The sequence below is a fragment of the Manis javanica genome, chromosome X (assembly GCF_040802235.1).
Source record: "Manis javanica isolate MJ-LG chromosome X, MJ_LKY, whole genome shotgun sequence".
Lineage (NCBI taxonomy): Eukaryota > Metazoa > Chordata > Mammalia > Pholidota > Manidae > Manis > Manis javanica.
The window spans coordinates 61365208-61392657 of record NC_133174.1 but is presented as its reverse complement, the minus strand read 5'-3'; the positions used below and the strand labels follow the sequence as shown (position 1 = coordinate 61392657).

The following is a 27450-nucleotide window of genomic DNA, read 5'->3' as shown; positions in this document are numbered from 1 at the left end:
CGAAAACAGAAAGTACCACATCCAAATGGGTTCACTGGTATATTCTACCAAACACTGAAGGAAGAAATTACACCAATACTTTAAAATCTCTTCCAGAAAATAGAAGCAGAGGGAATACTTCCTAACTCATTCTGTGAAGCCAGTATTACCCTAATGCCAAAACCAGACAAAGATATTATATGAAAGGAAAATCTGCACATCAGTATTTCTCATGAACACAGAAAAATCCTGAAAAAAGCATTATCAAACAAATACAGCAATGTTTATACCACAACAAATAATTAGATACAACATTGAAAACACAAGGAATGAATTCAAAGTATTGATAAACTAGGCTTCATTAAAATTAAAATCTACTCTGCAAAAGGCACTGCTAAGAGAATGAAAAGAGAAGACACAGACTGGTAGGAAGTATTTTCAAAACACATATCTGATGAACAATGTGTACCCAAATTTATAAATAACTTTTAGAATTTTACAACAGTAAAACAAAAAACCCAATTAAGAAATGAGCATAGGTCGGAACAGAAACATCTCCAAAGAAGATATAGAGATAGCAGATAAACATACAGGAAGATGCTCAATATTATGTGACTTTAGGGAAATGCAAAGTAAAACAACAGTGAGATACCACTACACACTTCTTAGAACAGTCAAAATCAAAAGTACTGACACCACCAAATGCTGACAAGGACATGAAACAACAGGACATGGAAGTTGTACTCACTGTTGGTGGGAATGTAAAATAGTAGTCACTTTGGAAGATAATTTGGCAGTTTCTTATAAAATTAAACATAATTTTACCATATGATCCAGCAATTACACTCCTTGGTATTCATCCAAATGACTTGAAAACGTACGTTGACACAAAAACCTGAACATAGTGTTTGTTTATAACAGCGTTATTTATTAATTGCCAAACCTTGAAAGCAAGCAAAACATTCTTCAACAGGTGAATAAACAAACTGTAGTACACCAAAATAATGGAATATTATTCAGCAAAAAAATAAAGGCTATCAAGGCACAAAAATATATGGAGAAACCCTTAATGCATATGGTAAGTGAAAGAAGCCAATCTGAAAAGACTATCTCCTGTATGATTCAAACTACATGACATTCTGGAAAAGGCAAAATTATGGAGACAGTTAAAAGTTCAGTGATTGCTTGGGATTTAGGGGTGAGAAGGGATGAACAGATATAGCACAGTGGATTTTTTCAGGCAGTGAAACTCTTATTCTATACAATACTGTAATCATGGATACATGGTATTACAGATTTGTTAAAACCCATGGAATGTACAACACAGAGTGAACTCAATGCAAACCAAGGGCTTTAGTTAATAATGATAATGTGTCAATATTGACTCATCAATTTGAACAATTGTACTTCAGTAGGGCAAGATGTTAATAATAGGAGCAACTGAGGGTTGGGTAGGGGGGATATTTGGGAACTCTACCTTTTTCTCAATTTTTTTCTGTAAACCTGAAATTGCTCAAAAATAGCATATTAATTAAAACATATACAAAAAGATGAGGATGAAATGAAGACACTCTTAGATAAAACCTGAGGGCATCTGTTGCCTACAGACCGACTATACAAGAAATATTATGGGAAGTTCTTCATGCTGAAACAAAGGGATACAAGACACTAGAGTTACACCTACACTGAAAAAGAAAAACTCCAAGAAGCTCAATGAATTTCAAGTAGGATAAATTCAAAGAGATCCATACTGAGAGAAACTATAATCAACTTTTGAAGGCCAAAAACAAAGAGAAAAATCTTGAAAGCAGCAGGAAAGGAACACCCTGTTATATACAAGGGATCCTCAATAAGATTAACTGTCAGTTTCACATCAGAACCATGAGGTCCAGAAGCAGTGGGATGATATATTTAAAGTGGTCAAAGAAAAAAACTGCCACCCAAAATTTCTATACCTCACAAAACTCTCCTTCAATAAAAAGAGAAATTAAGACATTCTCAGATAACAAGCACTGGGGAGTTAATCACTATTAGAATTTCTTGTAAGAAATGCTAAAGAGAGTCCTTCAAGCTGAAATGAAAAAATACTAGATAGTAACTCAAGCTGTATGATGGAATAAAGAACACCAATAAAATAAACTGCATAAATAAAAAGTCAATATTGCTGTGTTTTTGTTTTATAAGTTCTCTTTTCTTCCTATATGACTTAAAAATAAATGCATACAATAATTACAAATCTATGTTAATGGACACACAACATATAACATATAATTTGTAATAACATATATTGAGAATAACATGTATGGATATGTACAGGGGCAGAGTTTAAATACTCGAAGCTAAGGTGGTATTAATTCAAACTAGTGTACTACAAGTTTAAGATGTTAATTATAAGCCCCGGGGTAACAACTAAGAAAATAACTAAAATATATACCAAAAAAAAAAAGGGAAATGAGAAGGTATATGGTACACTACAGAAATCAAATATAAAATAAGGAACTAATACCTAAAATTCAAAAAGAAGGGAGATTAGGACACAGACATGTATAGAGAAACCAGGTGAAGACCCAAGCAGAAAATGACCATCTAGACAAGGAGAAACTTCAGAAAAAAAATCAACTTTTCCAATACACTGATCTCAGACTTATAGCCTCTAGAACTGTGAGAAAATAACTTTCTGTTCTCTAAATCACCTAGTCTATAGTAATTTATTAAGGTAGCCCTAGTAAACTGATACATTATAATTAATCATTTTAAATATAAATAGAGTAAACTTTCAATTAATAGGCAGAGATTTGCAGACTGGGTTAGAAAATGTGATCCATCTATATGCCATCTTCATGAGACTCAATTTAGATTTAAAGACACAAATAGGTTCAAAGTGAGAGGATGGAAAAAGATACTCCATGTAAACAGTAACCCCCAAAAAAGCAGGGGTGACTAGACTATAGTATCAGATAAAACAGATTTTAAGTAAAAAAAATGTGTTACAAGAGAAAAAGATGGACATTGTATGTCTTAATATGCTCAGGCTGCCATAACAAAATGTGATAGACTAGGTGGCTTCAACAACAGACATCTATTTCTTAGAGTTCTGGAGGATGAGAAGTCTTAGATCAGAGTTGCCAGCATAGCTGGTTGGGCTCTGGTGAGTACCTTCTTCCTGTCTTGCTGATAGTGGCCTTCTTGCAATATCTTCACATGGTGGAGAAAAGAAAGCTCTATGGTCCTCTCTTATAAGGGTACTAATGAGGACTCCACCCTCATGACTTCATCGAAACCTGCTTACCTCCCAAAGGCCAAAATACCTTCCTCCTCTAAATACCATCATATTAGGGTTAAAGAAGTCTTTCTTCTCTAACATACGAATTTCGGTGGGGGAGAGGTTACACAAACATTAATTCCATAATAGTACATATTAATAAAAACATAATCCATCAAGAAATGACAATTATAAACATACACATAATTAACAACTATGTGAAGTTGTAAAGTATGTGAAGCAAAAACTGAAAAATGGAAGGAAAAATGATAGTTTCACAATAATAGAGACTTCAATATCCCCAGTTTCAACAGTGGGTTGAACAACGATGCAGAAGTCAATAAAGAAATATAGGACTTGAACAACACTATCAATGAACTAGACCTAACAGACAGATATATATATACATACATAACACTCCACCCCACAACAATATAATAGATATTCTTCTCAAGTATACATTAAGATTCTCCAGGATGAGCCAAATGTTATGCTACTAAACAAGACTCAATAAATTTAAAAATATTAAAAATCATACAAAGAATCTTCTCCAGTAACTAAATGAAACTAGAATCATAAGAGAAGGAAAAAAACATCATATTCATGTTGCCAGACTGAGAATACACCCCTCTGAACATCCCTCTCAATTTAGCAAGTGTTAGAGCAAAAAAAGGTAAAAGTTAAAAAAGCGATTTCACATTTAAGGATAAGAGCTTGACTAGGCTTGAAAATTGACTACAATGTTACAGTTGTTTCAGTGGTAAATATAAGAACGGGTAAATGAAAACTTCCATTTCATGTATCACATAGCCACAGATTCCTACATGAGCAGAGAGACTGGCAGGAGCTCAGGACACCCTCAACCTGTTTTTCTTTTCTTTCACTTAATTTGCCAGAAAAAATGTCCATTTTTAGACGTGTACTAGCTAAAAAAGTTCAAAAGGCAAACACAGAAGTTCTTTTCTTGGAAACGTTTTAAGGTCATTAGTTTACAGAAAACTTGTAACATAAGGCAGAGTAATCATACCATTTCCATTTTATTTTGTAGATAAACATAGATGTGACTTATATAAAGCTACATACCTCATTAGAGATGGTTAGAGCAGGATGGCAAACTATAGCCCCCAGGACAAATCTGGCCTGCTGCTTGTTTCTGAAAATAATATTTAATTGTAACATATAGCAATGCTCACCCATTTGCATATTGTTTATGGCTACTTTCACACTAAAACAGCAGAGTTGAGTAGTTGCCACAGAGAATCTGGCCCAAAAAGCATGAAGTATTTGCTATCTGGCCCTTTAAGAAAAAGCTTGCCAATCCTTGCTAGAGAATCAAAACGCAGTGGGCTATTTATAATACTACTTATTCTAATGCTTCTTGTCTCAGAAATAATGTGACTCAAGGAACATGATGTAGTCAAGAGAATACAGTGTTTTAAGAGACAAAAATAAAAACAAAACAAATTAAAGATTATTTTTCTGGTTGTGCCATTAACTGTGTCACACTGAGACAGTCACTTTACCTCTTCTCTCTGTTTCTATACCTGTAAAATAAGAGATTGGGGCTACGTAGCAATGTTAATATTTCTCCAATCAAACTATTATAGTCTACACAACTCAGGTTACAAATTAAGAAGCAGTAGTGAAGGCATAAAAATTCTTAAATTGTGGTATTTTATTTTTTATTTCTCCAGGTGGACAAAAAAGCACTAAGGTGTTCTACATCTCTTTATCATCACAACCATTTTAAAAATAGTATTATCCCAATTTTATAGGTGAGGAAACTGAGGCTCCAAAAAGGACAGTGTCTTACAAAAGGTCACCTGTGACAAGGAAAAATTCTGAACTGTCCTAAATTAAGTGACATAAGGGCCAGAGAATGAGGGGGAGAGAACAAGAGAAGGTCATCAGTCAACAGCTGCACGATGTAGCTAACCTGAAATTTCACATTCTGAGATGAAGTCATTTCAACAATATTCTAGTAGGTCCCCAGGACCACCTCATCCCCCGTGCACATGACCAGTGTCTGACCATCATCAACAACCAATCTTCTCTATGGACTAACCACCTATCCCCAGACTTTCCCTGCTTCACATTAGCCTGCCTTTCTTATCTATAGCCAAAGTGAATTTAGAGTAGTTTTTTTCCTGTGATTAATACTGTATTGCATATCTGAAAGTTGCTAAGAGAGTAAATCTTAAAAGTTCTCATCACAAGAAAAAAAATGTTTGCAACTCTGTATGATGATGGGTGTTAACTAGACTTATTGTGGTGATCATTTCACAGTATATACAAATATCAAATCATTATATTGTACACCTGAAACTAAAATAAATGTGAGGGAAAAGAACTTTTTCTTTAAGACCCCTCATAAATGTTCTGTTTCTTGAATCTGGTGGATAAGTTGTCTCTGTTAACTTAACTAGCCTTGCTGCTGGTGAAGCAGAAACTTTCCATCCCAAGATGCAGTCCTTATTCTGGCTAGCACCTGTAAAGGTTCAATAAACCATTTTATTTCAGAAATCTCTTGGGTCTCTAGAGTTTTGGATATATCACCAGCATAGGCTTAATGTTTCACTGTCTAGTGTGTTACCAACATAGCATGTACAAAATCTAGCACCGTGAATATAAAGTGTACAGAGCAAGGCAGATAATACAAATGCTGGGTGGTTCTGTGGTGAACCAAAGACTGAACGTCCCATTTTAAGGGAGCACCCACCAGCTAGGGCCAGGTGCTGAAATATAGGCATGTGGGTCCAATATTGCCAATCTTTAGATTTTATAAGAGAGGCTGATATCTCAAATTTTATTTTAAATATTTCAATTTTTAAATGCTGGCAACTGATTCAAATGTTTAAAAAACAGAGTGGGCTGGATTTGGCCCACAAGACAAAACTTTGCAAATCTGTACTAAACAAACTTTTTTAAATCGACACATTAATGAGTTAAGAATGCAGACATTCCCCAACTGATGATGGTTCAACCTACGATTTTTCGACTTTACAATGGTATGAAAGTGATATGCATTCAGTAGAAACTGTACTTTGAATTTTTAATCTTTATCTTTTCCCAAGCTAGAGATACGTAGGTACAATTTCTCTAGTGATGCTGGGCAGTGACAGTCAGCTCCCTGATCACAAAGGTAAACAACTGATACAAACAACCATTCTGTTTTTCACTTTCAGTACAGTAGTCAGTAAATTACATGTGATATGCAATATTTCATTACAAAATAGGTTTTATATTAGATGATTCTGCCCAACTATAGGCTGCTGTAAGTGTTCTGAGCACATCTGAGGTAGGCTAAGCTAAGTTATGCTGTTTGGCAGGTTAGGTGTATTAAATGCATTTTTGACTTATGGTATCTTTAACATACAACAGGTTTATCTGGATGTAACCCATCATAAGTTGAGAAAGATCTGTACACTGATACCTCAACTTTGGTATAAATTCTTAATTAAGCAAAGTAATAGGGGCTAGGGAGAAATCTTAACATCAACATTAATTTCCCATTGAATATTCTATCAGAAGTGCTCATAGTAAAATCACACGATTAAAAAAGTTGCTTCTATTTCAGGACCTGTGGTGAAGGTACTAATAAATAAGTAAATAGGACATCCGAAAAAATGATGGATCCTGGATAATATTAAAACCAAAAAAACTGTTGAGTAATTAAAATTGGCTATATTTGTGTAATGGAAAATCCAAATGATAGTTAAGTTACATTGGCTTTAAAAATAATGGAGATGGATAGGAGTTACTGATTTGTAACTTTTAAAAGGTATTACAACTAAGGAAAGAAATTTATGTTGTCGATTTCTTTTAAGTCATACAGAGCCATATGAGAATACTGTACATGCTTTGACAAACAATAAACTAAGTTCTAAATAAAGTAAAGCTCTGACCTACTGGTAGTTACCAAAGGAATCAATAAAATGTTTAACATTTCCATTAAAAAAGCCATAGGAGTGGCAATATTTTATTATTTGTCTTTTTGAAGTAGACAAAAAGGAGGGCAGGAGGAAAATGGAGAGGAATATAAATGAGTATTTCTTGGGAATATTTTTGGCCTTTACAGAACTATTAATTATACCTCTACAACATGCTGTGATTTTGAATACAGTTCAGTAGACTAATTATTATGTAAAAGTTTAAAATTATTATGTAAAAGTGAAATCATCAATGTGGTACAGGGAAAAGAACTTTAGGTAAAATGAATTAACTTTCCTCATTGGCTTCAATTCAAAAATTCTAAGAAATCTTCCCACTGAATGAAAAAAAAACATTCCAAAGGCTAAAATAAAATTTAAAAAAAGATGAGATTAGGATAGTCATAAATCCATGACTTGACTAGTAATGTCATGTTAGAAAGTTTCAACGTGTTCAAAACTAAGCAGGATTTCCCTCCCAACTTTGTACAGTACTCTCACTCTGCCTTTCTTCAGATGAGAAGAAACTGTTCCATCTACATTATAGATTGAAAATCACAGCTTCAGGTTTTGTAAAAAGAATAAGTAGCCCAGTTACATTTATATGTACTTAAGTACTCCATTATATTGCACTTATTTAAAATGATGGGGACCCCTATTAAGTGCTAAAGTGTTGATAAAAGCTGGACAAAAGACTTAACCTCTTTGTCCCCAAGTTTCTTTTTATCTAGAATGATAGCATTGTTATGAGAATTAAATAAATAATGCAAGTTAACTATTATTATGCAATAAAATGGTTACTCACTCTTTTGTTGAGACAAATAACAGGCCACAGGCTGCAACCTAGTGTGCAACAGCAGCAGAGACAACCACACAGCAGCCATTTCACATTGACTGGGAGAGCGTTTTTCAAACATGCATTCACATGGCCAATGCTGGTCTTAAATTCTTCCGGGGCCACCTACAACAAAGGCATAGTCTTTAACAGTTTGTGGGAAGCTTTCCATTATTTATCTCTAAACCGAAAGAAAACGTTTGTCTTATTATAAATACTTCAAATAATTACATGTCTAAATGTACTTCCTCCCTACACACACACACAGACACACACACACACACACACACACTCAGGTGATACTAGAAAGCAAAAGGATATAATTTCATGTTTACAGAATTTATTATGATGTTTAAAAACAATCTTCTGAAATTACCAATAATAAAATGGGTGGTAAAAGACAACTGTCAAGCAGTATTCTTACCAAATATATTCACTATTAAGGTAATATTATTTATGGTCTCCAGTTTAACTAAAAGTTGGTTAAGACTAGAATCTTCATCTAACAGTAGAAACCTAAATAATACCACAGGAAATGGAATTAAAATTAGACCTTGGAAATATTCCTGGATTACTTTTAAAAAGGCAACTCTCAAACCTTTTCTCCCTGTCAAATTTGCAACATAGCAAAATCTTAACACTTGCCATTGTTTGTAGGGAAAAGCTACACTGACAAAAGCCAGTGAGGAGAAATTATACTCAAAAGATGGTCTTAATATTCAGCAAAAAATGGACTCATAACTGCTGTAAATTTTGAAAGTTGCAAGTCCTTAAGTATACAAATTTAATATTTTTAATTACTACCTCCATTCCTGGAAGTGGCTGCTTGTGCCTCTCTGTAAACAATGACAAAAGTCAGTTCAAAGGCAAGAGCATGACAGGCATAATTAAATTTATACTGAAAATTCTGCTTGAAGGTTATACAACTCAAAGGTACACTAAAAAATAGTTTACTTTTAGTGAAATCACATTTCCGGATCACAAAAATTATTCTTTCATTTATAAAGCTGTCAGAGTGCAAAATCCATGGGAAAAAACTTCAGTGTCGGTCATACAAAAATTATGAAATTGTTAGGAATAATAAACTGCTGTAAAATAAAAACCCTGTTGCATATTTTGTATAAAAAATATGGAGCTCTACAACTCTTCCAAGTGAAAATTGTACCAGATGAATCAATTTATTACATTTTTGCTACAAAACACATATCTATTAGCAGACGTTAGACATATGATCACATAATTCAACACCATCAGGACTAAAACATTAAGTAATTATATTAGCCTTATTAGAATTGTTCATAGCATCTAGTAAGGTTAATTGCATAGCCCATAAATTTGTCTGTCTTCCTCATATGTTAGAGAAAAACAGTTGTGAAACCGGAAGGCTCTAAACAGTACTCAACGTGGTGAAAGTAAACTAATTTCATTCTCCATCTAAATAAAATCAGTCAATGATTGCTGGGGGCAATATGACCTAAAAACAATCACTGAGTAAAAAGAATTCCAATTAAATTACTACATTTGTGGGGTAAATATGAAAGTAAACTCAGGGAACCATGCCCTATAACTGAAAACAGTAAACGTTATCAGGCTAACCACAGTTCAAAATAAATCAAGATTTGGATTCTAGTTACATTAATATTTAATATTTTCATAATAACTGAAAAATCCTAGGCAAATTCATGTAATTTTTCTGAGTTTCAGTTTCCCATCTATAAAATGAGGATAACCTTTGCTTTATATACCTCACAGGTAATGGAAATTATGCTTTAAAAAGAACCTTCTGACTGGAATGCCTTGAAAAAGTCAGTCACTGAATCATCTCTCCGACTAGATTTGGAGAAAAGATAACGCTCTCTTTTGCAAGGAGTCTCACCTGAAGGCAAGAGGTTTGATCAGGTAATAATAAGCCACAACTTTGCTACACATTCTATTATGAACAAAAGGACAATCTGTTACATTTTGAATGCAAATTCAAAGTGCTCCTCAGTTCTTTAATTCTTCCGAGACAAAAAGACGTTCTTTTTAAAAATAAAGTGCCAAGTTGCTGTCTTAAGATTTACCTCCCATTATTCAACTTTTTTCCTGGCGAATCACTGACTGAACAAACAAGTCAAAATAAGGAAAATATATATTTAGCTTTACGTTACTATCAATTTTCTTTAAATTGTGTATCCAGACAACACATTTTTAAAACATGGAAAATTTTGAAATAAAGTCCTTTAAATCATAAAATTACTAAATCTGTCCATTTATAAGTTTGTGCTTGTAATTAGAATTAGAATTTTTATTTAGGAAGTATAGTTTTTAAACTTTTTATTTAAATGACTTAAAAAGATGTAAGAGTGAAGCTAAAGCCAGAAACCAATCAGTCCAAAAAGTAGAACATAACTTTTGTTTAAAACATTGTGAATGAAGTAAATTATATGCCAAGGAATACAAAATCTGTTATAGAATTTGTCTTTCACTACATGCTTTTGGAAATGAATTAACAGAAACATTTCTAAAATGTGGCAATTTTCCTTCTTCCTTACCAATATTCTCTACTTTTAACACACAGTAGTCTCAATCTGTACTCTCCTACCATGAGCAAAAAATATTCAAGTTACTAAAAATGAGAATTCAGATTTTTGAAGTCATAATAAACACATCAAAAAGAAACCTTTTTCTAGAGTTTCCAACAATAAAGTAAAATCTGCATTTTGACTTTTAAAGGAGGCTAGGATTGTCTTTGAAAAAAATCTGTATTTGAATAACAGTAAAGTCATAAAACAGAAATAAAGACATAGGAAATGAGAACTGGTTAACTCCCGATTTTAAACAATGTGAAAGAAACATTTAGTTAACTGTGTGGAATCAGAGTTAATAACATTTTACTCATTTACTTCCATATAATTGAGTATCTCTAGTAATGAAGGTTAGATAGAAGCCCTTTACTTTCTAGCTGAATGGCAGGTTATAAAGAAACAGTCAATTCCTTTTGACTTTCTTGGAAAGAAAAAAGAAAACCACATCATAGAGGTGGGGTAATAGGTCATACTATTTTATGACAGGATACAAGAGACTCTGCAAACTGAAGAAAATCCAAGCAAAACCCAGCAGGACTGATTGGCCTTCTTCAATCATGGGGAACACAACCCTATCAATCATTTGTCATGTTGGATCACAGCAGTAAAGGTCGATTTTATGGCTTACGGTTCCTAACACTGAACGCTAATTTCCCCATAACACCATTTAATTGTTTCAAACTGAATGCTGGAAGCTTTTATTTCTTTACTAAAGTTCTGTGGTTCTTTCATTTTCTGTTCACCAGAATCTGTGCGTATACACCTGCTTGCTATGTCCTATCATGACAGGAGGAGTTACCTTTAGTGAAATGGGGAAACAACATTTTCTGTACTTTACAAAATTATCTTTTTGTTTTCAAAGCATTAACACGTAATAAGTACAAAACTATTATTGAGCCACAGAACTTGTCAAAATGGGTTTTTAGGTTTTCACAATTCACTCCGTGCAATTTTAGGTATAAAAGCTATTCAGAATACCATTAATGTGAGAAGACTAATTTTGTAAAAGGTAGATTTATTTTTCCATTTTAGCTACTGCATTTATTCATTTTTTTAAATTTTTACACAAAGGTTGGAATTTGGACCTTTTTTTCCTTTTCTTTCTTTTTTTCTGGCATGTAAATTCTTTTTGCCTCTTCCCGCAGTTATCAGAGAAGCATTTTGATAATACTAAGTAACCTATACAAATGAAAAAGTGCCTACTGCAGAAAAATTATCTCACTAAAGAGAAAATAAATAAGGGTAATGTTACCACTATGTGACTTAAAAACCAGACTTCCAGAATTCCTTTGAGTATTTTTTCATCACCAAACACTAAGCTAAGAAACATTACAGTATCACTTATGCCTTCTCTAACTAATATATGAGAAATTTCGTTCTCTTTAAATAATGTACACTAGAATAAATATCCAGCCATTATATGTGTTACAAAACAAAGGATCACTGGAAAAGAATGGATTTCTTTAAGAACAGCTCATATCCTGATCATTTAGGTTGTGTGAATACATACCAAAAGCAGCTTAACTAGCACTCATCTAGTTTAAAAAACTGTACTATCTTTTGGGCTGACAGAAGTTTTAATTTCAGAAGAGTTGGAAAGAAATAAAGAGGTGTGAAGAAGTATTCTGAAGGTTCCTTGGGCACATAAAATTGGCGTATTTCAGAGACAGATAATTCTTGTGCCTGGGGACTCTATTCTCTGACATAGTTTTTGTCAATTTACTTTCTAGAATCCTTGGACTTGTAATTCAGATTTTTTAAAAACTAAACCAGTAATAAAGCTGGATGTAACTGTCCAGACAATACATGCAGCAGCATCAAGGGAAACATGAATATATTTTCCACTGTATAGATGTTTTAACTCACATTCTTTTTAATTATAATATTGAATTTGCTATCTTTCCACAAACATATTACTATTCAAGAGACTTTTCCATAGCTTATTTTTTTTCATTTGGAGAAAACATTTATGATTAATTCATATAAAACAAATTTAATTCTGAACTGCTGCTTCAATTGGTGAATTATTCTCAATGATCAGGATAGGAAGGTAGAACATACTAGTCAGTGATGCCAGAATCTCACTTCAAAGAGATCTCTGTATCCTAGGGAGTTAAATAGTCACATATTTTATAATGTTAACTTAGCCAGAGACTATCTTCACTTGCTTATTATTACCTCAGGACAGACAGAAAAGATCAGTAACCAAGAGCACAAATTATTGTTGGGAACACAGAATACACCATTACTCAGATGAAGAATGTAAAAGTAGCAAAAGCAATTAAAAATTGAAAGCTGTTGAGTACAGAAAATTGAAAAACAATCAAGGTGAAACTGGATACACTGATGAAGAATGGTCAACAGCAACCACAAACTTATACTGGAAAGCTAACAAGAACCTGACAATATGCTAGGAGTTTTATTTATGGCTCTCATTTAATCCTTACAACAAGAAATGAGGTACTATCATCACCATCATCTCTATTTTTCACATAAGAACTGAGGCTCACAGAAGTGGCTTGCCCAAGGTCACAATGCCAGTAAGTGACTTATCTTGTATTCCAACACAGATCTGACTTCAAAGCTTGACTACTCTATATACCATCTCTGGCTAGCTCCCATTCTTCAGAGGGAAAATTAAACAAATAAAGCATAAAATACCTTTCAGGGTTAAACTGTATAGGATTTCTTATGCTCTCACAGATAACCCTAGAAGAAAGAAATAGGTTTACTGTCTTTTTCTCTTTCCCCTGTCAGATAATGAGGGTGGAGAAAAGATTGGGATTAGGTCAAAAGTGAAGAGAGTAAGCAGCTAGAAAATGTATCATAACAAAAAATTTTGGAGCCAATATTAGTACAAGTATCTTATCCATTCTCAAGTTTAAAATGAGAGGACAAATTAAAAGTAAATTAAAGCTTGAATAGGTAATATAGTCACATGGTTCAAAAATCAAAACAACACTAAAAGATAATCAGAAAATGCTCTCATCCTTACCCTGGCCTCCATCCATCCCATTCCCCTTATCCCATCAAGGTAATCACTTCTATTAGTTTCATATGTATCCTTCTAGAATTTTTTATACAATTATTAATGTGCTGATTTCTCCCCTTTATTACACATACACACTGATTTGCACCTTGCTTTTTCACTAAATAAGATAAATTAATACTAAAATAACATAAAAGTCCTTTAAAGAATGGAATCATTTTAAAATATGACCAAAATCCATACTGACAAATAGCATTATTCTAGTAATAAAATTAAACATAATTATATTAAATTATAGGCTTCAAAGTACCAAAACTTAACTTCTTTCAATCCCAAATCATCATTTCAGCTATTGAACCGTTTGGAAACTTCTGAGTATTTTGTACTATAATGGCTTTTCTCTTTCTTCTTCTGTATTTCCTCAAGTAACAAACATGTGTAAATGACTTTGTGGCTTAGAGCCTTTTCCTTTGGGCCTAGAAATTAGCATTACTGTTATAAGAGGATTTTCCAATAGTTTTAAATTCTAGGAAGTCTTTGAATATTGAGCCTCAATGCCAGAAGATACTCATTAGAATAACCAGAGAACAATAAGGTAGTAATAATTTATTCCAATTTTAGAAACTCAAATGATCTAAAAGGCAGAAAATGTCTAACCCAAATTTGATTCTTTTGATGTACAAATCATACCACCAGGATGCTTTAAAAATAACTGACACAAAGTTACAATGGTACAATGGTACTTTGTTAACTCTACACATTGGAATTACTGAACTAAATGAAAACAATTATAAATACCAGTGCTGAGAAAAAAGACAAAACTGGAAAAACTAAACAGGTTAGTAAATAGAGGCTGGCATTAACGGACAGACAATAAACAAAATAACTGGTTACAGGCTAGTAGTCATGGAGATAGCTTTCAGTCACTAATGACAAAGCCTTCAAGTACCCTGGCCTCTTGTTATTAGACTTCACTACCAGTGAGTCAGAGCACTTGTTATAAATAAACCATACATAGAACAATGCTTTTAAAACAAAAGTTCAAAGCAAATTCCCACTTACCTTCCCTGTTAGAACTGAGGGAAATTCAGTATCAAACTTGTTGCTCAAGCCAAACCTTAAAAACAAAGACAGGACAACATATATTCTACCCAGCATATTTAACTCCTCCCCTTTTAAAAAATTACAAACCCATTCATTTTTCTTTTGACACATGGTTTAAAAGTTTGTCCTAAAAATAATTTTATGGTATTTATAGAATATAAATAACTGACTATTAACCCAAATTATTAGTCAAAGAAATTTGAGAGATCATTAAACTAGGATTCTAACAAGATCCACAACATGGGATTTTAAAATAAAAAATTAACACTGATACAGAGCTGGAAATATTACAATTTTTGACTGAAATATTTCTTTTAAAAACTATTTTAGTTGGTAACTTGGAACTGCTTGAAGGGTAGTATGTAAGAGTAGATATAATACTTTTCTTTCTACTTTTTTGTGTATGTGAAAAGTTATTATTTGTTATTTGAGTATCGTTGATATATAACCTTATATTGGTTTCAAATGTACAACACAGTGGGTCAACAGTTACCCATATTACTAAATCCTCACACCTCTAGTGCGGTTACTATCGGTCAACATAGGAAGATGTTACAAAATCACTGACTATATTCTCCATGCTGCATTTCCATTCCCGTGACCAACTTATATTATGACTGCAAATTATTGTGCCCTTTTATGCCCTCACCCTCCCCACCCACTCATACCAACCCTGCCCCATGGTAACCACTAGTCATTTCTTAGTATCTAAGAGTCTACTGCTGTTTTGTTCCTTCTGTTTTGCTGTTTTCATATTCCACAAGAAAGTGAAATCATGGCACTTGTCATTCTCCACCTGGTTTATTTCAGTGAGCATGACATCCTCCAGGTGCATCCATGTTATTACAAATGACAGGATTTGTTCTTTTTATGGCTGAATAGTCCATTGTGTATATGTGCCACTTCTTTATCCATTCATTTATTGGTGGACACTTAGTTTGCTTCCCTATCTTGGCTATTCCAAATAATGCAGCAATAAACATAGGAATGCATAGATCTTTTTGAATCAACGGATTTTGTTTTCTTCAGGTAAATTCCTAGAAGCGAAATTACTGGGTTGAATGGTATTTCTATTTTTAGCTTTTTGAGGAACCTCCGTACTACTTTCCACAGTGGCTGTACCAATTTACATTCCCACCAATAGTATAGGAGGGTTCCCACCTCTCCACATCCTTGCCAACACTTGTTATTTCTGGTCTTTTGCATAGTGGCCATTCTGATTGGTGTGAGGTGGTATCTCATTGTGCTTTTGATTTGCATTTCCCTGATGACTAGCAATGTGGAGCATCTTTTCATGTGCCTATTGGTCATCTGTATTTCTTTTCTGGAGAAATGTCTGTTCATATCCTCTGCCCATTTTTTAATCAGGTTGTTTTTGTGGTTGTTGAGGTATATGAGTTCTTTATATATTTTGGATGTTAACCCCTCATCAGATGAGTCACTTACAAATATATTCTCCCATATTGTAGGATGCCTTTTTGTTCTGCTGATGGTGTCATTTGCTGTACAGAAGCTTTTTAGGTTGATATAGTCCCACTTGTTCATTTTTTATATTGTTTCCCTTGCTTGAGGAGACGTGTCCAGGAAAAAATTGCTCACACTTATGTTCAAGAGATTTTTGCCTATGTTTTCTTCTAAGAGTGAAAATCTTCCTAATAAAAACTAATATAATGTTCTGAACTATAGTTTTACAATTTATGATTAGTTACTATCAGAGACTTAAAGGTAGTCCTTATGAATAGTTTTTATGTACATGCCCAACCAACTTTCAGAAAACAGATCCCAGCCTTGAAAGCTCTAACTCTCTTCAAGTATGCTTACTGAAATCTGTAGTAAGAAGTCAAGGTGAATTTTGTAAGTCTTCATTCACCTACTTGTTAATTTCAGTAGGGATAACAATGATCACTTCCTGCATATTAGATGACATGTGACTACAATTTTATGTTAGTAGATGGTGGGTTCCAAGCAAAAGGGAAAAGACACTTTTATTGAGCACTTCTTGTGAAGTAGGAAATAACAGTAAGATACCAGTAAGTACTTAACAACGGGCTAGATGCTGTGCTAGATAAATACAATTACTTGTAAACTTTGAATGCTGCAAGAGTAGTACAGTAATCCCCATTTTACAGACAAGGAAGCTGATACTCAGAAAAATATTTTTTCCAAAAAGTAATTAATTGTCTTGCCCAAAGAAATATATCTAATAAGGGGAACAGGGGGACCAAAATTCAAATGCTGATCCCGAGGTTCTTTCTATGTTATATTAAGTTCCTCAAGAACAGAAACTATGGCTTATTCATTTTGCTATCTTCCATTATGCTTATTTAGTAGACGTTTAATAAAAGTTTGTTGAATAATAAGCTGTGTAATGTGTGATTCAACTGATTTTGGCATTTTAGACTTAGGTAACTTTAAAGACATGTTGAGAATCCAATGTCCTATTAAAACCTTAGGTGGGAATATCCTTGTATATCATTTATGCTAATAGCTCCTCTAGGACACAAGCCAGTCTTAAACACAACGACTCTCTATACCTAGCAGCTAGCAGCACAGTACACATCTGTGCATACATATACTATACTTTGTATGTTTAAGATATATTTTAAAACAATAAATTATATATTCTAAAATAGTTGATAAAATTAATTAGCAATTGTAAAAAGACCTTAACTTCATTTAAAAAATACTTCACTACTTTTCCAAGTGTCAATACCACATGTAATGAGAACATAATATATTCTCATAATAACATAGCCTTTAAATCTATACATTGACACAGGAGTATAGCCAAACTTAAAAACAAGATGGTATACCCAGTACATGAATTTTTATGGCAACTTTCATGTACTGTTTGAGAAACTGATACTTTATTATTAAAATTATTTGTAATTGTGTACTAATTCAGCAATGAATAACATGACAAATATTTAATAGAGCAAGAAACATTTCATTTAAATCATATTTAGCTAAATAGTGACTATCACTAGTCAAAAAAGATATAATTTAATTCATTATTCCACAAAGAGTCTGTTCTTATTGTGTAACACAGAAAGAGATACAGGTTTTATTTTTAGAAAACAGACATGATACATTTTAAAGTAGAGCTCTATTTCCTTATCTTGTCTACAATGTCTTTAGATAAAATGTTAATAACATGTTCCTACCTCCATAGAAATTGCTGCCATTACAGCTTTTCCTAGCTGCTACTCTTTTACTAGATAGAAAATAGGTAGAAGACATAGACAGATCTATTCCTCAAAATGTATGGAATATTTCCATTATTTAAAAAACTCTTAGCTTTGATATTCTTTGAATTTATCACCAGACAAATGAACTTTCCTTTCTACTGCTTCTGTATCCTTAATATCCCCTCCTTTATTAACCTTTTGAAACTTGACTTCAGATATTGTTACTTTACTGAAAATAATCTTATTCAGTGAATTTATTTAGAAAGACAAGTTCATCTTGTCTTACTGCCAAATCCAATGTTCTCTTCTCAGAACTTTTCCCCTTGAATTTGCATGTGATACTGATCACTCTGTTCTGAACAATCTCCCATTCTTTCACTCACCCCTTAATCCTCCCCTAAAAATCTTTCCCAAAATTTAGCTTTTAGTCATTTGCTTCTCTAAGGGAACTTTAACACTGCATCTACATTTAACACCTTTGACAATCACTTGCATGCTGATGACCGTTAAATCTATATTTCTAGCTCTATAGTTTCCAACATGTTCTAGTTTCTCATCCCTAATTGCATACTGAAAATTTCCACTTGAACATCTTGCTACAAAATAGTAACACCTCAAGTGAAACATGTCTAAAATTAAATGTTACCTTTTTATTGGAAATCGGCTCCCCATTTCAAATTCCTTTTCTCTTATCAATGGAACACTGACTCTCTTTATCCTAGGCCTTAGTATTGTTTTTGCACATTCCCTCTCCTATTTTTTGCACCTTGGTCCAAATTCCTGTCACCTGTTCCTTTTAAATCATTCTTATAATGATTCCTTCCTTTCCATTCCTACTGCCATGCTGGCTCTTGTCTTTGAGTGGTTCCTCTTGCTTCCTCTCTTTAGTTTAAATCCTATGCAAGCTCCAGTTAAATTCCAATCCCTGCTTGTAATGCCTCCAATGCTCAAACCTTCACAGGTTCCTGCTTTCTCTGAACACTCCTGGCTACTTCTAATCTGTACTATACAATTCAAGAGTTGATAAAATATTTTCTTTTATTCTTTGCTGCTCCATGTCAACAATTTAAAGGCAAATTTCCTGTTAGTTTTGTAAAGCAAGGTCTGTACTTTTTTCTATATTCTTACAGCACATAGTCCAGTGCTTAAGTTCTCAAGAACTACTTGCTGTATTCACATTACTAATTTTCTTCTGTATTATAAAAAGAGATTATCTCTTCTTAAATATAAAACGTGTAATAGAAATGGTAAGGAAAGTGTCATTTTACTTCTTAAAATGCTCCTTTTTGGCCTATATATATCTACGTAAAGATAGCAAAGTAATAAAGATAAGCAAATTAGGCCTATTATGCACTCATAATTTTGACTAAAAGGCAGTGGCAACTGTATTTATTTGTCAAGTGTCTTCAAAGCCCCAAATTTTAATTTCTTGGACAATTCTTTGGAGTAAAGTAAATTGAGGCAAAGAAGGGTGGGTCCTCTTAGTTGCCCTCACCTCTTCTTTCCCTCCATACATTCCTCACTGTTTTTAATACTTTTGAAATAGTTATACATCAGCCTTTGAAAACCTTGTATAAATTAATGCTCATGTGGTTCAGGCTGTTTAAGAAAACAGATCAAGAGTGCAGTAAAATTCTGCCAACAAGGAATGTGATTTTACTAGAAAATCATGCACTTATAGCAATGCCAATTCTGAAGCATGTGCACTGAACTTTACTTAACACCAAGGAAAAGGAATATCTATGCCATAGAATTCAAAGAGACTTTCAAAAAAATTATATAAACCTCTTTTATCTTTCATATGGAATAATCATGTCTTGCTATACAGTAAAATGGCAAGTTACCATGGCTTCATTATTCTCAAAGCCTAAAATCTTATATTTACCTCAAACACAAATTTAACAATGCATCACTGTAATTCCTCAAAGACAGTTATTTACAGAAAAGGCATTCCATTCACTGAGTTGAGAAGTATCAATATTTGTAGTGCTAAGGTTTTTTTTAGAAATGCACTATTTGGCAAATTTGACCATCTTTTTCAATTCTGTATGTAATAACTTCAACTCTTTTAATTTTAATGAGATTACTGTATAATCTCTGAGATTTATAATCTCTCATCTCTACAGGTGTACTATCAAGGGTAAATATCTCCCCATTTTAAGTAATACAAAGAGTATGATAATGCCTATAAATATGAAAAAAATCTCATAAGATATAATTTTCCTTGTATTTCAATATACTGGATCCAAATATTTATCCTAAAAATATCAGAAGAAAAGAAAAGTGATAGATACTAAGTTATATCACTCAGATGTATAGTATTTCTGAAACATTTAATATTTCCAAGAGACATTTCATTATTTCTGTTTCTGTAACCTCAAATATGTGGGAGTTAATTTAGCCACTCTTTAAAATAAAATTTGGAACAAGAGCCCCAAATATTCATTTATGATCATCATCTTAGAACTGGAATTACAATTAGAGTGGCTAGGTCATTCTGCTTCATCAGAAATTGTAACTAATTTTATGTTAAAAGATTAATATCTTGTTAAAGTAACTAGAAGCCAACATGCTAAGACAATACAAGTAGACAGGGGTATTCTGACACATACAGGCTTGCTTAACAAGCTTTCAGAGGTAAGGCCATGCCACTCCCCCAATACTGGGTGGGACTGGTGGTATTACTGTATCCATATATACCCATGGTCAGAAACACAATTACTCTCCACAGCATGATTCAACTAACTAGTATTTGTTGAGGGCCTATAATAGAGCATGCACTACAGTAGGCATACTGAGTGTTACTGAAGTGAACCAATAGTCACTCAACTCACTTTCAGTGACTGGCTACATCAGGCAGGCACTGTGCTGGGCGCTCAGGATTCAGAGGGAACCAGAAATTATTCCTGCCACTGCAGCTTACTATTTAGTGGGGACAGAGAAGACTTGCAAAAGGTGGTGACACATGAAGAGCTGAGCTGAGGGTGGTGGGTAATGGAATTATAGATGTAGGCCCCAGTTTGAGTAGAGTCAAACAGATAAGAAACAACCTGCTATGAACAGGAAAATACAAGCAGTGTGGAGAAATGTCAAGAGATTAGGCTGAGCCATGAGAGTCAAGATGAAACCACCTAGGGAGAGTAGAGGATGAGAAAAGCAGTCTGAGAACAAAACCCTGGAGATCACTGGTATTCAAGGGGCAAAAGACGAAGAGAAGCCCATGAATGAGACAGTTAAGTACCAGCCAGGAATATATAAGGAGAACCAGGAGAATAAAGTGGCCAAGGAAGTCTACGTTTACTTGGCTGGCAAAACTTTTTTTATAATCAGAATTTGAATACCTTTAGGCAAAACATATACCATCTTCCACTTGAACTAAGGCCCCATCCTTACTCATGATGCACCATTTTCTGTGACCTGTCTTGCCTCTGAGTTCAGCCTGGTATGTTTGTGACCCCTGGAGTAGAAGCCTCCAACAGGGAGTCAAGCTAAGTGTCATGCAGTGGAGAAGACGAGAAAGATAGGGAATGAAAGTTCCCCACTAATTTAGCAACAAGAGGGTCATGGTGATCTTAATGGGGCCAGTTCCTCTATGGTCATGGTACCAGAATCAAGATTATAAAGCAGTGAAGAGTAAACAGAAATGGTGAATATAGGTATTCTTAAGAAATGTGGACAGGGAAAGAAGACTAGACAGTAACTAAAGGGGAATGTAGGTCTAGGAAGGCTTTGTTTTCCTTTTAAAGAATTAAGAGTATCTCTGACTATATTTACAGGCTGAGCCACTATAGAGGCAGAGAGAGGCAATATTAGACACAGGAGCTGCCCAAAGGAGGAAGTTGGAAAAAAAGGGTATGGAAGGCACAAAACTCTGGACAAGTGGAGGGACTCCTCATTGATCTCTGAGGTTGGAAGAAGAAAGCAACAAGAATTCAGACCTAATTAAGATGCAATGCAGGTTTTTCAGCAGGAAAGTGACATGATTAAACTGTTTTAAGAAAATCAGTTTGGCACAAGCATGCAGGAGATTGGAGTGGGGAGAGGTGGCAGACTGTGTCAACCATTCAAGCACGATGATGGCAACCCAAACTAGAGTGGTCCAGTAGAAATGGAGAAAATGAAAAATCTAATAAGACATTTCAAAAGGCATGATGACATAATTCTGGGACAGATTGGCACAGAACAATTCAAGAAGGAGGAATTAAAATGACTCAAGGATTTCAAAGATCAGAATGGTGTTATTAGGGTCAGAAATGGGGCAACTGGAATGCACAATGTGGTGAGGAAAAATATCAGGTTTAAGATATATTGAATTTGAGGTGATAATTCTCAAATTTTAAAACTCTGAAAAGAAACAAAGTCCTCAATAGAATAGATGACTGCTCAAAGAATGGAAAGAAAAAATAAGGGGTGGGAGAGAATAAGAACTATTTCATTTAGATAGGGCAACTCTAACACTCCTATGCCAGAAAAAAATGACACAGAAACTAGTATTTTAGATGTCTCAGAATCAGATTAACTATTTCCTAAGGATCTTACTTGACCTGCTATAAAAAAAGTCTTATTACCAAAGAAAGACCAGTTTCCCAGATCAGTTTCTTTTAATCATTTAATCTTTTTTCAAATCTCAGACATTTATTAACATCAAATGTGCTTTCTTGGTGAAAGAATGCATACAACCAAATAACTTTCCAAACTATATACATTGATTGGTAATTCAAGCACTGGTTTGCTGCTTTTCAGGTTTTGGCTTCAATTAATACCAACAGTTATTACCAGCACCCGTACTTCATATTCCTAATTCCAGAATATTTAAGCCAGGGACATTACACCTATCAATTGAAAATAGGTTAGTAAGTACTTCATGATGGTTATGAGAGAAGAGTAGAATGGAACCACAAATGAGTTTCAGGGAACTTAAATTGTTTCCTTGCTCTTCTGTTTTCTGAAGTTTAGAAAATAATGAGGGAGAAGAGTGTTGGAATATAAAATTATGGACTGGAATAAAAAATTTTCTTCTGTTCAATCATGTGACATAATCTGCATGAAAGTAAACTTTGTGCCAGAATCATAATTAGTTTGAATAAGAAACTGTCTCCCTTGTGATAAAAGGAATGGAAGTAAAACAGCACAGTAAGCTGGCATCCAAACATTGTAGGCTATCTGCAAAATTCTTGGACCAAAAAAAACTGGTGAAATTGCTTAACCACAGAGCAGGTCTAAAAATCTCCCCCAGCTCTTCCGTAATTTCAAAATCTTTCTAAATAGGTTCCATGGAAAGATCACAAAAGTGTATTACAATCAAAATACTCAGTATTTGCTAAAATCAAAAGCTAACATGGTGAGGGGAGGTGGTGCATATTATATGTAACTTTGAGATAATATGAGCTCAATTGAAAGTCAAAGGGGCCGGCCATAATCAAAATTAGAGGTGGCATAACTTGGTAGGGGAAAAAAGTTCTATTTTGAAAATGCAATGAAAGATAGCATAAGTCATGGGGATGAAAGTACAGCACAGAGAACATAGTAGTTCTGTACCATCTTCCTATGCTGACAGATAATAACTACACTAGTTGGGGTTAAGGATTTAATAATGTATATAATTGTTGAATCACTATGTTGTATACATTCTTGAAACCAATATAATACTGTGTATCAACTATACTTCAATTTTAATAAAAAGCATAGTTAAGAGGATGAACACAATACTCAAACTTCCAAGTATTTACAGTCCAAGCACATGAAAAGGAGAAAGCATTCTGCAAAGCCCAAAGAACCACTAAAATTTTGCTGTGCAACTACATGCTATGAGATCCCTCCCCCTTCTGTTTTCTCACATACAATGCAAGATTTCAATTTTTTTAAAAGTCACTCTGCATAAGTTTTCAAGAAATTATTCTCAGATCCTGGGGGACTAATTTACATATGTATTTAATGTTTGGATATACAAAATCTCCTGGAGGTATCTTAAATTATCTCAGGGGTGAAAAGCTTTAGATATAATGTATCCCAAACGCTCCATTTTTACAGATGGAGAAGTCAAAGCCCAGAAATAGGAAGTAACCTGACCAAGGTCATAGGGCCAGTAAGAAGCAAAGCTGGGGCTAAAATACAAGAGCCCTCACTCTTACTCCACTGCTTTTTCTACTTTTCATAGTTGTCTCTCAAGGTGAAACTAATTGTGTGATATTTAAGGAATGTCAGAGTGAGGAGTGATCAAGACATGGAAAGGATTATTGTATTCATTCACATAAGGATTAGACAGGAAAAAGGGATAGATGAATATGTGGGTGGGTGCATAGTCTACATTATTATTTACAAAACACATCATGTTTCTGTTTAGAAGAATCCAAACCTAGGTTTTGTCACATGTCACAACAGTCACTGTGTTCTACTAGACACCAATTTTAGAGAATCTCTGGTACATCCTGCAGTTTAAAGACTATTCACTTTCCAGCAAACACAGAAGCAGAGAGACTCACCCGTACTCCAATCCCCCTGGCTCCCAAATCCCTAACTTCTCTGCCCTAAACTGCCAATTTACCTGGTGTTGGTGCATCATAAATTGCATTTTCACTTCCTTTACACCTATTTCCCTCCGTTTCTCTACACCAGGTGTCCTTTCCTAACAGTATGCCTCAGGCAGCCCTCCCCAACTCCACAGGCCCCCTCGATCACCTTCTAAGTCATTTGTCGACAAATCTTAGCTTTTTCAAACCCCACGGCCCCCTCTCGCTTACACAGTGATGTGGCCGGCGCCCCGCACCAATACAGGGTCGGGGGCATATTTCCGTAGATGCTCTTCGCTCACTACCCGAGGCGGGGGCGGCGTCTCCTCCTCCTCTCTTTCTTCTACCTCCTCTTCTTCCTCCTCCTTCTCCTCATCTTCCTCGTCATCGTCAGGCCCCGATACAGTCGAAGACGACGACGGCGACGACGACGACGTTGCTGCTGCTTCTTCCTCCTCCTCCTCCTCCAATTCCGAGATGGTGTCGAACTCCGCCATGTTGGGCAGCAGGATGCTCATCACGTGATCTCTCGCTCACCGCCACCCTCTCGGAGGAGAGTTTGAACCTGCTGAGGGGCTGGAAAAGGAGGGGAAACGAAATGTAGAGAAAAAGGTGGGTGAGGGGTGTAGGAACAGGATTTGAGGAGATGCGCCTGCGTACTGGGGCACACGAGGAGTGGGGGCTGGAGGCGGGGGCACGAGGGAGAAAGGATCAAATCGGTGTACGCTTGCGCGGCTCTAAGAGAAGGGGGGCGTTAGAGATGAACTCCAGCGAGTTGCGGAGGTCCGCCCTACAGGGGCTGAGCTTGGTACTGCTTTTCGGCCTTCTGCTGCTTTCATCCTGCGGACGGATCTTCTGGTTTTATTTTGCTATTGATTAATAATGGGTATTATTACCCCTCATCCTCACCCCCTCGCTGCCCCCCGTCAGTTCAGAGAAAGCATATTCTGTAAAAGTTAGAACTTTGCCCCAGATATCTCAAGGTATACCAATCCCCAAGGTATATGCCAGACAAAAGGTTTGTTCAGCATTACAATTTAAAAGACTTTTGCATCGACAGTTTGCCACACCCTGGAACGCATTTTTATTAATATTTTACCGAAGAGGAAACTTTTTATTACTACTACTTCTACTCCTTAGAGGAATACTAAGTGTCAGAGACTGTGTTGTGTTGTATGTGCATATCTCATTTAATTCTTCACAACCTTATATGTAACATGATGATCTCATTTTACAGACTAGAAACATAGGTGCAGAGAAGATAATTTGCCCAAGGTCATAGAGTTACTAAATGGCAGACCTGGTTTTAAATTTGGGGGTCTTTTGCTTCTAAAGGTCCAGTATTCTTAACGGAAGTGCTATACGGCCTGAAGTTATTAGTAGACTTTGTTAGAATGGTGCCTTTTGGGTTGTTTTCTGAAAGGTGTTTGCATTTTGTAGGTTTTTATTTGGGGTAGGGAGTAGAACAGAGGGAGTGGAGGGAACATTCCAACCTAAGGAACATTAATTAACATTATCCATTTTCCAGACACTGAACTAGACTTTCTCACGTACAATATCTCAGTTAACCCTTAAACAATCCTGTGAAGTAAGCATTGTCATATATCTTTTATTGACTTAGTTTTTATAAAACTGAGTATCAGGAAGTTTAATTTATTAAGGTCTATGGTAATGTTTTGTCCAAAGTTTTCGATTTCAAATATTCTGTTTTCTCCATACCCACTAAAATGTTGGAGAGATCACATATTTTGAGTTTCCCATTCAAGTTTTAAACTATTTCATTCTTAGCAACAGCACAAAAATCCATGTCATAATTCAGGGCTCATTAAGACAGTAAGTAAAGTCACACAGCTGCTTGGTAATGAAACAAATTCTGCAATCCAGGTATTCTAATATGAGCTTCACTGCTCCTTCTGCTGCACTACAGCTGCATCCTAATTAGTTGGTGAGATTGGGGAAACAGACATAGCCACATTTTAGGATGAGCATTACATTAGGAGTACAGCAGTATAAACAAAGCATTTAGGATGTATGAGGGAAAAGATATTAGTTCTACTAGAGGTATTGATCCATCATCATTCAAGGAGTTTGTGTTATTAAAATGAAAAAATTTTTGTTGTACTCAAAAGCTTATTTTTCAGAAATAGTTTACAACACTATGACTAAGCAACAAAGTCTAATTTTTTATACTATAGAGAAAGTTACTAGCCAAAAATGATAAAGATTGAATCTTAAAATATTTTATAATAGCCTCTGGCAAGACACATAGCTTCTTTTCTTGGGTGTTCATAAATAATGCCATACATCATTTAGGGGAATGAAATACCTTACACTTAAGGTCAAATCAGTATTCTGCACCAGTTCATCTCTTTCAAAAAACAAAAAAGCCATAGGTGATGCTAAACAATTTTCAAACATATTATCTGTAATGTCCACTAGGTCAGTGTGTAGAAAGGGAAGTATTTTGCTGATCACTGCTTAAATGGCAGTTTTCTCCTTTTCACCAGTTGGGGTTAGGCTAGGAAGGGATATTTGAAGGAGAAAAAGGGAAAAGAGTATAAGGGGTGATTAGTGCAAATGAGGTAGTGTGAAGAAATGATGGCTGTGGATAGGAAGGGAGGAGAGGGAGAGGGAAATTCTATTGTCAAAATGGAAAGAGGTACCTGACATTTAGTCAGAAGTCAAAAAGACAAAGCAGTTCAGGGAAGTGCTGTGGTTGTTGAAACTCCCAAGTGTAGTCAAATCTGCTTATCTGTTTTCTTAGGTATACAGAGTGTGCTGAAAAGGCACATATAATTCCAAAGTTAATTTGTTTTGCTGAAATATAGGAGAATTTGGAAATGGACAAACCAAGAAAAACACATTTTGGCAGTAAACACAAGAAACGGCATGATTTTTAAATGATACTTAAGCAACCATCAAGAATAATAAAGCGGAGTGGTGGGAGAAGAAAGCAGGCCGTGTAACTTTCTGTCTGTAGTGCTAAGCAGGGCATAGGGGTAATTCTTCCATCTGATGGTTGGGGACCTGAGGCAAGAGGTTACAGGTTTAACCATCTTATGAGGGGGTTTCAAACTTGAAACAGCTG

The 27450-nt window shown here is 34.8% G+C and overlaps 1 protein-coding gene and 1 long non-coding RNA gene across 8 annotated transcripts in view; one reads left to right on the top strand and one right to left on the bottom strand.

The window, feature by feature from the left end:
• The window catches only part of CHIC1 (cysteine rich hydrophobic domain 1), a 295686-nt gene extending 270627 nt beyond the window's left edge, over positions 1–25059 (bottom strand). For 4 of the 7 annotated variants that reach the window (XR_012127482.1, XR_012127483.1, XR_012127481.1 and 1 more), the window contains exons 1-3: positions 24594–25058; positions 14624–14678; positions 7976–8131 (exon numbers count right to left, since the gene is read on the bottom strand). Coding sequence is in view for 2 of the 7 variants with exons in the window: in XM_017651836.3 (XP_017507325.1) it covers positions 7976–8131; positions 14624–14678; positions 24594–24880 (498 nt within the window). In the remaining 5 variants the exon portion in view is untranslated. Of the gene's footprint in view, positions 1–7975; positions 8132–14623; positions 14679–24593 lie in introns of all 7 variants that reach the window. The other 3 variants (XR_001851888.3, XM_017651836.3, XM_017651835.3) reach the window with 3 other exon arrangements.
• The window catches only part of LOC118973149 (uncharacterized), a 46458-nt gene continuing 43902 nt past the window's right edge, over positions 24895–27450 (top strand). Inside the window, exon 1 of the long non-coding RNA XR_012127492.1 lies at positions 24895–24974. This is a non-coding gene — a long non-coding RNA (uncharacterized lncRNA). The remainder of the gene's footprint in view (positions 24975–27450) is intronic.